General features: G+C 38.2%; 3 protein-coding genes and 1 long non-coding RNA gene across 4 annotated transcripts; 1 reads left to right on the top strand and 3 right to left on the bottom strand.

Annotated features, from left to right (window-relative positions):
• Window positions 1-252: 252 nt before the first annotated feature.
• LOC121774597 lies at window positions 253-1,405 on the bottom strand. Its single transcript, XR_006044949.1, has 3 exons — window positions 1,036-1,405; window positions 900-956; window positions 253-545 (listed from the first exon to the last, which is right to left on the bottom strand). It is a non-coding gene; the product is annotated as an uncharacterized LOC121774597 (long non-coding RNA).
• Window positions 1,406-2,862: 1,457 nt separating this feature from the next.
• LOC121773347 (cytochrome b561 and DOMON domain-containing protein At5g47530-like) lies at window positions 2,863-4,445 on the top strand. The gene is made up of 2 exons (XM_042170177.1): window positions 2,863-3,562; window positions 3,696-4,445. Exons 1-2 carry the CDS (start codon window positions 2,951-2,953, stop codon window positions 4,269-4,271), a joined length of 1,188 nt encoding a protein of 395 aa, XP_042026111.1. The 5' UTR covers window positions 2,863-2,950; the 3' UTR covers window positions 4,272-4,445.
• Window positions 4,446-4,486: 41 nt separating this feature from the next.
• LOC121773348 (inositol monophosphatase 3-like) lies at window positions 4,487-7,385 on the bottom strand. The gene is made up of 12 exons (XM_042170178.1): window positions 7,287-7,385; window positions 7,129-7,184; window positions 7,021-7,071; window positions 6,599-6,679; window positions 6,420-6,523; window positions 6,246-6,330; window positions 5,854-5,911; window positions 5,734-5,777; window positions 5,418-5,486; window positions 5,208-5,308; window positions 5,077-5,133; window positions 4,487-4,754 (listed from the first exon to the last, which is right to left on the bottom strand). Exons 1-12 carry the CDS (start codon window positions 7,297-7,299, stop codon window positions 4,658-4,660), a joined length of 816 nt encoding a protein of 271 aa, XP_042026112.1. The 5' UTR covers window positions 7,300-7,385; the 3' UTR covers window positions 4,487-4,657.
• Window positions 7,386-7,988: 603 nt separating this feature from the next.
• Window positions 7,989-12,125, bottom strand: LOC121775150 (putative MO25-like protein At5g47540). The gene is made up of 11 exons (XM_042172152.1): window positions 11,704-12,125; window positions 11,132-11,293; window positions 10,818-10,936; window positions 10,606-10,680; window positions 10,327-10,420; window positions 9,652-9,711; window positions 9,324-9,392; window positions 9,098-9,196; window positions 8,607-8,651; window positions 8,415-8,517; window positions 7,989-8,322 (listed from the first exon to the last, which is right to left on the bottom strand). The coding sequence occupies exons 1-11, from the start codon at window positions 11,824-11,826 to the stop codon at window positions 8,246-8,248; spliced, it is 1,026 nt and encodes a 341-aa protein (XP_042028086.1). The 5' UTR covers window positions 11,827-12,125; the 3' UTR covers window positions 7,989-8,245.
• Between the last annotated feature and the right edge of the window lie 749 nt (window positions 12,126-12,874).

The following is a 12,874-nucleotide window of genomic DNA, read 5'->3' as shown; positions in this document are numbered from 1 at the left end:
CCCACAACAAATTAATGATTTTATTTTTATCTTTTTTGCTCAAAATGACTCTAACATGTACGAAGTATGACATAGAGTCATCTTATACTTTGTTTTTACTTTTCAGAAGAGATCAAACAACCATTATATTTTTACCTTGGTCATAGAGTCAGAAAAATAATTCATATTAAAGTCTAATTTGCAGAAACAATAAAATCCAAAGCCATTTTAAAGTATCACCCATTGATGAAATAAAATATTTGAAAACCCATATATTAAATACACACATAATTATATCAATAAAACATACTTTAAATCCAAAATTTATGACATGGCCACTACAGAAGCTCTGTAGCTTGCTATCATCTTTTCAACGTCGATCATCATTTTCTTGTTGTCCGTTGCATAATGTTTGGATGTCGATGTTTTATTGGAAAGGGAGCTGTGATTATTTTCGGCCAACTTCAACACAATACTTTTTAGCTCTTAAATACTTAAGCGCACCCTTATATCTAGTCGATAGTCCACAATTCCAATGGCCTTCTCTCACCCATGTTGACTTCCATCTGAGAAAATAAACATTGCAGTCACTTATGACATAAAAGTGATACAAACATGACCTAATTCATATATTTCACTTATGACATAGAAGTGATATAAACATGACCTAATTCATATATTGCTACTACATAACCCATAAAACTATTCCAATGCTAATCAATGACCATACATTTATTTTAGGTGATTCCAAATTGAATGCAACCTATAGAAACAATAACAGTTTGTAAACATGACACAAAACTGTTACATATATGACCTAATACACTCATATTCTGATATGACATATATAATTGTTTAGTATGACCCAAAAGCATATCTATTTTTTTAATAATTGTTTTTGCATGATTCAATTGTATTACCTCTCGGAGCCTTTGGGATCTTTTGTAGCTTTGTCTTCGCGGATGTTCTCTCATACACTACGTGAACAACAGATTTAAATTACAAATCGGCCTGATTTTGTCAACTTTAAGTCATGGGTTACAACATCGTACTAACCTTTTCCGTCACGAGGTGCGGATCCAGAGGCTCTAGTGTTGACCATGGTTGTAGTAGCTTTTTTGTTATCCTTCTTCGTCAAGTTTTGAATTCTGCCTAAGGTTTTGTGGTAGAGGAATCAGTTTTTATGGAAAACTCGATTTTTGGTGCAGACGAGGTTGAGATAGTGGAGGAGACGACTAATGTTTACAGATTTGTATGGTTTGGGCGATTGGGTAGAGATTTTGGTGATGGGGTTGAGATTTGGGTGTTTTGTCGTGTAGATTCTAGGGTTTGTTGGGATGGGGTTGAGATTTTGGTGAGAGAGATGCATTGAATGGCGAGGGAACCGAAGAATCAACTTAGAAAATGTGAGGAGTAATGATCCCAATTAATCTGGTCTTAATTAACGGAAGGGCGGTTGTTTATATTTTCTATACCTAAATTGCCCTTTCATGACATAGATCAATCCTATTATGACCTACAGAAATTGTTGACAAATCCACATCGTGGCCATTCATTTCCATATCTTACGGTCCATAATTGGTCTGTATTTCTATACTTAAGGGCTTCTTTTGATAGATTAAGACCCTATATATATATATATATATATATATATATATATAGGGTTGCGTTAGTGTGCTAACTAATTTACAGTAATAACTAATAACTTTCAATTCTGTGTATTAAAATTATCAACACAAAGACATAATTATATCAATACAACATGTAAATTTAAATACCAATACAAAGATATAATTTATCAACACAAGAAAGATTGATAAATTTATGCCTTTGTGTTTATATTTTTAACATACAAAATTACTATTTAGTTATTAATTATTACTGTAAAAAGTTAGTATTTGATCACACCTATATATATATATATGATGAGAAAATTTCACACGGCAGCAATGATTGTTATTCAAGAAACGTGAATTGGTGATGAATCAAGAGACTCTACCTTGCATGCTCATCTCCAATAATACTATCACAAATAATTTTGATGCGATCATATGTCAATTATCAATGTCACTATAAGTCTTGTGTGACTTCAGTCTTCCACTTTTAAATTAATGACGCGTTTGATAACTAGTATTCCCTCTAACCACAATTAGGAGTCCCATTTTTTATTTCGGTACGTCCACAAATAGGAATTCCGCGTCCTTTTTACTAAGTACTCCTAATAAGCTCCACATTTCATTAACTCAGTCTTCTTACATTTCATTTAAAATCATACGTATATACAAATGAGATTAATATTTCACCTAACATTTTTTCGTCCACGTTTCTTAACAATTTTTTAAAATTCACGCCGAAAGGAAATGTAATTTCTAATCATGAATGAAGAGAGTACTACAACGTAATAAATCTAAGTTAGCTCTTATTTGGTTTTTACTATGCGCTTGGTATACATATTAGTCTTAGGTGGTGTTCGATTTCATAGATAAAATAATACCAACATATAATCTAGGATTGAGTAGTGAAGCTATTTTAGTCATAGATGATTAGCTATGACTAATTATCCTATGATTATCCATCTAGGATTGAATTATGAGATTGAATCTCATGAACCAAACACACCACGTTGTTCTTACCACCATATTTGCCAAAGTACTGCTTTATTGCGTGTCGCTGATCTTCCAAATTAAACTATGAAAATGGGTGGTTGGAGTTAGACCTAAACAAGTGTGGTTGTAAACTAAAACAAATTAGGATACCAAATATTGGCAGATGCAATTATCTCAATAAAACAGCACCAATTATTTCGTCACACTTCCTTTACCAAACTGTAACTACTCTTGTCCCCACCATTCTCCTTTTATAAAAACTCCTCTCCCTCCATTCCAAAACCACCTTCATCAAACTCAAACTCAAACTCATCTCTTCAATTCTCACAAATTCAACAACATAAAACCAAAAATATCATTCCTAAATGATGTTGACGATCCTCTCTTTCATCCTCCTATTCTCTCTCCACATCTACTCCTCCCACGCCCAATCATGCGCCACCCATAACTTCACCGGCAACCGGATATTCAGCCACTGCTCCGATCTCCCTAATCTCAACTCCTTCCTCCACTGGAACTACGACGACTCCGCCAAGACCGTCCAAATCGGGTACCGCCACACGGGGGTGGCGGCCACGAGATGGGTGGCGTGGGCGATCAACCCCACCGGGAGAGGGATGGTCGGTGCGCAAGCGCTCGTGGCGTTCCGGAAATCGGACGGCACCATGAGGGCATACACGTCGCCGGTGAGCAGCTACCAGACTCAGCTGGCCGAGGGGGATTTGAGCTTCCCAGTTTCCGACCTGTCGGCGACCTATGCCGGAAATGAGTACACCATCTTTGCCACGCTCAAGCTCGATAATCTCACATCCACGGTGAATCAAGTGTGGCAGGAAGGCCCCCTCTCTGGGGATTCTCCAGCGAGGCATCCCACCACCGGCGCCAATGTTCAGTCCACTGGGAACTTGAATCTTTTATCTGGACAGACGGGAGGGACGACGACCGGATCAGTCGACTCGAGGACTAAAAAGAAGAATGTGAGTTTTTTTAAGTCAAAAACTGATATTAATGTATTTACAAACTATACGGTACAACGTTCTTGTTTTAAGAAGAGTTCTTAAATGAACCATCTCCTTTATGTATCTTGACCTTAAACTTGAAACGATGCAGATTCACGGAGTGCTGAATTCAGTCAGTTGGGGAATACTACTGCCAATCGGGGCTATCACAGCAAGGTACCTGAAAGTATTCCCGGCAGCTGATCCAGCGTGGTTTTACCTACACGCCCTTTTCCAGAGCTCGGCCTACATCACTGGAGTCGCAGGCTGGGCCACCGGCCTCCAGCTCGGTAGCCAGTCTGCCGGAATCACATACACGGCCCACAGGATCATCGGCATTGTCATCTTCTGCCTCGCAACCCTTCAAGTCTCTGCTCTGTTTCTGAGGCCCAAGAAGGAGCACAAATGGAGACTCTATTGGAACATCTACCACCACTTCAGTGGATACTCAGTTATAGTCCTCAGCATCGTCAACATTTTCAAGGGCTTTGACATCCTACACCCCGATCAGAAATGGAGGAGATCCTACGTTGGGGTCCTGATCGGTCTGGCTGCTCTCGCTGCCATTCTTGAGGTCTACACATGGTATGTCGTCTTAAAGAGGAAGAAGTCGAGCCACCCCGACAAGATTTCCAATGGAAACAATGGCTATAATGGATATGGTGCAGGTGATCAAGATAGAGTATGAAGGATAGGTTAATGTTTGTTCTGTTTTGCTCTTGTTGGTTTTGGTAGCCAACTTTTGATGTTTCCATGATTTTCTACTCTGTCTTTAGTTTTTTATTTAGATTTCTGTTGGATAGTTATATATGTTCATTATTTATTTGGTCATTTGGTGCTAATACATGATTTTATTCTCTTCCCCACTTTCTCAATTTTCACAAGTACAAAAAACACAGAACATATTAGAACTTCGCAACAAGGAATTCTTCCATAACAGAAAGTATATAAGTTTTGTATAAAATGTAAAAATAGTATGGGTGTAAGCCTCATCCAATAGGAAGAATAAGCAAGCAAGTAAATGATATTGGTGCTACAGAGGTGTGGTGTGACAAGAAACTCAACTGGCCATCTCTATTCTGATTGTTTCAGAGCATCAACAAATGCATCCTTTAGAAAACCATTTGAAGCTGCTACACGTTGAGCAGTGATGTCGAACTCCTTGCCGGTGCTGTTGAAGAATGAAAGCATATGATTATTTTGGGATAAGAGAAACTTCATGACCCCATTTTTCACGACCTAAAAGTTTGTTTTTTTGGGTATATTGCTATTATGCATCCAATTTATACTTAATTTTTTGTGTTGTCGTATGAACTTTCCGGTTCATGTTGGCTGCTATCTAGTGCCACTTCCGGCAAAATATGTGCGAATATTCCTAGCATATTTTGCGGGTGGTGGCTCTAGAAGGCAACTTAAAAAACATGTATAGTTCTGTTGGATGGTCGTAAACAATTCACTATTGATTTGAAGGAGTTTGAAGGCTCGTCACTTACGGATCAAATACATGCCCTCCAGCTTCAGTAAGAATTACAGCTCCAGCTGCTACATCCCTGAAAAGATATAACCGACGTTTAGTTGTTCCTTGGAAAAATATTAATTTTTATATAAAAATGTAAAATCTTACCAGGGCCCACCAAAACCTACTTCATAGAACAGATCAAGCCTTCCACATGCAATTCCACAGAGATTTAAGGCACAAGAGCCACTCATCCGAAGTGACCGAACCTGATTAAGAGAAAACCCAAGTCATGCGTTTAAGCCATCTATCAGAATTACAGAAACAATTACTAAAAATCATCATCAAAACTCAAAAGACCGCCAATAGTGAGCTTACCTTGAAGAGTAAGCTATTGATCCTATTTGTGGATGCAACCAAGGTGGCCTTGTCACGCTTGGTACCCGCCTGCCATTATAATATAGACAAATTTGATGAGGTTCTAACAAGCAGAATTACCTAAACAAATTCTCGATGAAGCGAATAAGTGAGAGAATCCAGCAAGTAAAGAAGAATGAGGATAGAATAGCTTCCGAGTGATTCATAATCCCTTCACTAAATAATTGAGTACACGGCGTATTTCAGTCTGTCAACAGTCACTATTCTGCAATATGTATAGCTAAGTACCTCTGTTGCAAGTAGAGACTTTACGTACCTCTGTTGCAAGTAGAGACTTTACGAGCTCAGTTTGTGAAGACGCTGAATTTTCAAAATACAATATCAGTGATCACATTGAAATTCATGTTCTTAAAAATTATCTACAAGGAGAATTGACTTACCCTTAATAGATTTCCATTGAGGAAAGCACCTTTTCCATGAATTGCAGTGAAAAGCTGAACATCAGAACGTAAAGCACAGTAAATAAAAATTCTGTTGAAACAGCAATGCATGCCATGTATATTCTTATACCAACAGGTGGTAGTGGCTAGAATGACTAGATCGGGTAATGACACTTTCGACCTTGCATAATTCAGTATATCTAGATAACACGAACACTACAAGGAGTAGGAATACAATACTTTGAGCGTGACGAGAATAGCTCTAATTGGAAGTATATAAGAACTTCTCATACTATTATCAATTCCTAACAACAAGTCAAGATATACAATATGATCATTAACAGAAGTTAACCTCTACTACTAGTGCTTAGCAGCTGTACAAATTTACCTCATCCATTATCGGGTTGTAGACGACACCCACTTTAGGAATTCGTCCGATTGTGAGTCCAATAGATACACATACAAATGGGAACCTGCAATCAACTATCAGCCTCAATTAACTACTATAATCAGGAATATGAGAAACTTCCCTAAAAACAGATGAAATAGATATGGCACTTGCCCATGGACAAAGTTAGTCGTTCCATCCAGAGGATCAACGATCCAAGTTGGTTCATCCGTCAATTCAGTCACTCCACAGGCAGCAGTTGTTTCTTCCCCAATGAACTAAAGATGAACAACAATAATGAAGAAGATTCAACATCAATCCAACACAGGAAGCAAAACCAAAAGACGGTTCACCTTGTGGTCAGGATATTGCTGTTTTAGCGAACTGAATATGAGTTCTTCGCATGCCTTGTCAGTCTCCGTGACCAAATCCACCTACATACATAGAAAGAAATGGATGACTGACAGAAACCTGAATATAGGAAACCTTAGAAGCTAACATTAGAGCCCAAGCTCATTGTATTCCCATCCACATTTGTAGAATTCAAACAATACTTGCCAAACATATCTTCTTCTAAATAAAATTTTTGCTCAAATGTCCCCATTCTAAAATTATAGCTTTTCATGAAGCAGATTATGCATTCCCAATTCAAAGAATTGATTGCAAGATAGTAACAGATTATTCAAGATCCATCAATTTTATCCACGAAATCAAAGAAACAACTTCACAAACTTGCCAAAAATGAGTTAAATCATTAAAAAAACGAATATTTTACCAGGCCTTTGTGCTCAACAAGCTTGGTCTCATAGAAGCCACGACGAATAATCTGCAATCCAGTTGATTGAGAATCAAATTCATAAGAAATTAGATTACAGAAACTCACCTCTCCAGCTTTCTTGGCAGCTTCCACCGCCTGGGCCAAGAAATCCTCAACCGAACCTGAAATCCGATAAACTATCAGCAAATGTATGGAAATTCACAGAGAGATAGATACATTGTGCACATAATTGAGTGCGCGAGGGGAAATGATAGGAGTCGCGCCTTTTTCCGCCATTTTTGTTTTTCTTTGAGGATTGGGAAAATGAAATATTTGGTGGTTGGAGCTTCTTCTATTTCCACTTAGCCGATGACTGAAGCTAATTTTTTATGTGGAAAGGGAAAACAGAGAGAGACAGATTTATACAACAAATTTTAATTTCAGAAATAACAAATTTAATAAGTATTTACTATAGATCAGTGACTTTATTAAATCTTTTTTTCTAAAATATTTACTACACAATAAATATTACTCACTTTACTAAGTTGGTGATTTTTGCAACAACTTTGAAAAATACCAAATATTTTTGCATGGGATTTTATAGACTACCATTTAATAATTTATTCAATTTGGATACCATTCTCCTACGGAAATTATTCACCTCAAACCAATTATTAATAAGAACGTGTAAAATATTGGCTTGATTCTCAATTGATAAAATAATAGATTGGTCTTTGATTATCAGTAATAAATTTGAAGTGATAAAATACAGGTCATTTTGAAGTTGGCAAATGAACCTCTATACACGGAATATGCCAATATCCTAGTTTTATATTCGAATCTAAGCATTATTTTTGTTCATTTATTGATTCGAATCAATTTCTAAAATTCTCGCGACTTCCACACAATTATACGACGATAAAGAAGGCAACCATTATCGAAAAAGTAACCCTCACGATCAGAGTCTTTGCAGACTTGGAAAAAAATGAAGAACGAATAAAGAATTATTCCAATAATTTCTTGTTTAAAATGATACCACATGTAATTACAACATGTAAAAAATACTATTTATTACTCCCAAATATGCAACACAGGAAGCACTTTGCAGATCGACTTCTTAGTATCTCACAACATTGAGATCTGATTTGTATTAATTCACAATTATATATAGCAGAGCGAAATGAAAATGTCACAGGTAGATTTACTGGTACAAGACAGCTGATACACTTCACAAGAGCTGAATTCATGGCCGCTCTTTAGGCTCGAGTGCAGCAATTTCTTTGACAACTTGCGCTTTATCGGCCTCGAACTGCTCATCCTCTGCAACCGAAAAAAAAAATCAGAAACACACCCAATAATGCAAATAAAAATATTCGAAGATTATCTGTGAATATATCATTCCTCGATTTTACCTTTGTCGGGCTTGAAATCAGCAAAGAGGCGGAGGAGCTTGCTTCGGTTGGTGATGAGAATACTAACAATATCCGGAGGTTTGTTCTGATTAGCTGCAAATAACTGCACATATTTGCATTGCAGGCCACAGTATGAGTTACCTAAGTATTTCCAATGTACTACTATATGTGATCGGTAGTATAAAACTGTACCTTGAAAACATGGAATGCTTCAATCTGTATGCTCTTGCTCGTCTCCTGGGATAAGTCAACAGTTCAGCACTAACATATGGTACGCGATATGCATGACAAAATATCTCAAATTCTTTCAAGTAAGACATCACCAAGATGACAGGGTTCAGAACGAATTAACATTTTAATTCATTTAACGTGTTCAGGAAGGGGTTCAGAATATGGTAAGTCATTGAACACGACAAAAACCCTAAACCCTAAGTAGCGAGCTTTCAAGCTCTTATGACATTGATTACAATAGAATAAACAGTCTGAAGTCTGTGATAAGAATATTCAAGAATGAATGGGGTCTAATAGCATCAGATCAATTCAAATTCTTGAGATTAATTAAATTACAATTTGCTATGCACTTAAAACCTACATATATTTCATTTCTCAACACTTCGCCAGCCATTTAAATGGAAGGGGACTTAGGGAAGTGAGGACTGACTAAAGCCAAGAAAGTAACATACCCTGAGAAGATTCATGAGGATCCTCAAGTTGTCCCTTGAGCTAACATATCGTGTCATTACAGCTGAATTCGAACGATCCAGCAAGATATCACCCAAGAGCTGAAAGGGGTGCATCATCAAGAATCAGAATCATAGTCAACCATACAGAAACAATTGTGCATGTGAATGGTTCATCATGTGAATGATGTCTAACAATACTAAAAAGGAGATACAGGCACCACATTACCTTGATAGCCTGCCTCCTAGTGATGTAGTTAGTAGATTCTAGCAGCTTCGAGTTGTACTCCGCAAAGAACTACAAGAGGTGAAAAGCAAATCAGGATCAGATGCGATGCTCATGAAGGACTCCAAAAAACTATATTGTGATATTTGAGGGTGGGACATGCAACAACATATTATGAGGTATGGCTGGGTCTCTGAGTTGTTTGTATTGACCAATGAGCATAATGTATAAAAGCATGTAGAGACAATATTCGAAGCTCTGCGGTATAAATATTAAATCAGAAAATAAGCAGTACAAAGAAGCTCTAGGTACTAAAGCAGTAAAAACTTACCCAGTCATAGTTTTTAGAAAGGAATTCGGCTACTGTTGACTTGTGCCTAGTCAATAATTCCTGCAATAAGATGTCAATCCTGTTAGATAGACTTTAATGTCAGTACACATGCCAAAATTACCAAAAAAATGCATCATTAAGGAGCATAATCTAGAACTTAAATAACCTAGGTTTCAGTAGCTTATATCATTAGTGTCTTAGAAGAAAATTGGCACACTGTGGACCTCATACATCATCTAGGTGTTGCACATGTAGTAAACCATTCATGTAAGAACACATGAAGAAAAATATAGGGTCATAAAAGATAATGCTACCCAGCTTAACAACCGAGTCGCGCATCTCATCGAACATCAATACATCATAAGTTCACTTTTCCCATTACCATCCCTAGCACTTCCTCAAATCATAGTAAACCTGAATGTTATCTCTTTAAGGAATAAGGTATTCTATTAAAGATTTTTCACCAAGCAACCACATTTTTAGTAGAGTGTCAAATGAGGGAACTGTATACTTAACACTAACTGCATATGAACCTTCTAACGATTAGTTAAAATGTAAAAGTCAGTAACTTGTCAACTACACTGCATATACTACAGTGCAGCAAAGTGAAAGAAAAACCATTTATTGAAAAAAGGAGGATAATATATAATCACTGCTTCAGATGGAATACCCAACCTTGAAAGTAGCAGCAGCATCTGAGGCAATGTCGAAATTTGGAAGTTGGATAAAATCAAAAAAATTCTTCATATGCTCCAATTCCAAAACATACCTATAGGACAAAGCAGATCCCAGCATTAATAAAATGTTGGTTTTAATCTGCAGCACTTAAACACTGGAGTAAGCTAATGCAATAAAGAAAACAAAAAAGGCAGGCAATGTAGTCAGTGACTGCATACATGATAGAATGATCCACACAAGATATCAGAAAACGAGAAAATTGAGTGATTTACTCACTTTGCAACAATTTGATGGCGTATGCATTCCCTCAACATTGCACCATAGTGTAAAGCCAGCTCAGTGTTCTCATACCTAGATGCAAAAAAAAACAAATTGAAGTCAATAGATTGCAAACAAGAATGAAATCCCAATTCAAATGAAAGCCTGGAAATATAAGTTATTTCATTGAACAATCCAGAATCTAATGCAAATTCTTTATCATAACATACCCTGCTATTAAGACATCCATAAGATCTATGTTCTTTTCCAAGTAATCACACGCAATCAACTTTGACTGAACCTGTTGCCTCTGCAGATTTGCAACAACCTGAGTAGCATCTTTGCGGGTCTGCGAAATTGTCTCATCAGTCAACTGAACTATCCCTTCACTTCTAATCGTAATGAATTAAATTCAACAACTATAGGTTTACAAATTTATAGACTAGGAACTCAAGCACCATTCAATACAACCATAAAGCTAAATGCACAAGACAGAACTCTGATCATTTCTAGTAACCAAATTAGTGATTAACCCTACACGTACCTCTAAATTCAACTTCGGCAGACATGTAATTAGGATGCGAAGAGTGTCCTCTCTGAAAAACTCCTGAGTCAACTGGGCACAGGCTTCTGCCACTGGCTCAGATTCACTGTCCCCATAAAGAACTTGCTTCAATTCTCTCATTAGTTTGCTCAATTCCACCATCTGCACAGTACAATCAGCAAAAGACATACCATTAGAATCAAATAAGGATCGTAAAATCATCTACGCGACCGCACTCCACTTGCTACCATACAACAATACAAAACAGACATTTCAAACACCAGAAGCCATCAACTAAACCATCAATACAGAGCTTTGCCTATACCCAATGATGGTACCTTCTGAAATTCAATTCCAAAGCAGCTACTCACAAAAACATAGACATTCCAATCATGACCTAAATGAGCACAAAATTAACAAGTGGAACAGTAGCTCGCCAAGCCGACTAATACCGCAATTCACTAACTAATAACAGAGACGATTTGCCTTCTATCGAAATTCGACGATAATGTCAAACTACAAGCATCACCAGATCAACCAAAGCTAAACGCAAGGAAGTTAAACAAGAGAACCTTCTCGTCTCGCTTGCTCTCCTTAGTATCAGGAGCGCCGAGATCGGCGAAGATGAGTAGATCGCGAGTCTGCCGCACCAAATCGACCGGAGTCCTCGGCTTGGACTTGAACAGACTCTTCATCTTAGCGTTTTCCGAGCCGCCGTCGGTGGTATCTGGTATCGGAAGCCTACGGACGGACGCCTGTGGCGCCAGCGGCCGCTGCGGCGGCGGTTTCCCGCCGGAAGACAAACACCCTCCTATTTTGGATAATTGTTAAATCCCCCCTTTTTTGTGAAAAATGGCCTTGAACTTGTTGAAGTTAGCTCGACTCTTTTCCAATCGATTGGTTTAGGGATTCGGATTCAGCAAAGCTGATTTTTCGTGGTGAATCCTAACAGAATATTTTGGAGCTTTGTGTATCAGAATGATTTTGTGGGGGATTTTTTTAAAATTTTATTTATATAAGGTAGATGACTCGACGGTGTGAAGCATTTGTAGAGCATCCAAAGTTAGTGCGGATGTCCCGGTGGACATCCCGGCGGACTTTCCAAAAACTCCTTCTGTCACGTTATTAGAATATCTCACTGCACAATGATAGACATCCCCAAGACATCCCGGCGGACATCCACAATAATAAAAATTCACAAATCCACAAATATGTAATTTACGGAATTAAAATTTCGATACGAATATGGAGAAAATGCAACGATTTTATTTAAATAGTAAAAAACATACATAATTATTTTTAAAAAAATACATAGTTAAAAAAATTACAGCCCAAAGCTTCGACAAACGCGGCCCCCGCCTCACTCCCGGGCAGGGGTGGCACTGGCATCCCCAAATCGCGCCTCATACTGTCGATGACATCCTTCAGCATCAACTTGTATAAGGGGTCTGTCGATGCATGCCACTTGCCCATGGTGTCTAGCAGGCTTTGCGTTTGCTGCATACGGGCGAGATGGATGAGCTCGAGATTGAGCTGGGAAGGAGCTTCCAATTGGACCTCGTGGGACCCGCTGGCGCTTCCCCTAGCCAGCCGCATCGCAGTCTTTTGCCCAACCGGGCGACGACGGGAAGACGATTGAGGGGTAGGGAACTCTGCCTCGGCGTCGGGGAGGTCGTGGGAACCGGCACTGCTGCTGTGCTCGCCGGAGGCGTTTATCTTCGTCCGCTTCGGCCAGCCAGCTTC

The sequence above is a fragment of the Salvia splendens genome, chromosome 17, assembly GCF_004379255.2.
Source record: "Salvia splendens isolate huo1 chromosome 17, SspV2, whole genome shotgun sequence".
Taxonomy (NCBI): domain Eukaryota; kingdom Viridiplantae; phylum Streptophyta; class Magnoliopsida; order Lamiales; family Lamiaceae; genus Salvia; species Salvia splendens.
Note: the sequence above shows the minus strand (reverse complement) of the source record. Positions and strands in the feature narration are given on the sequence as shown.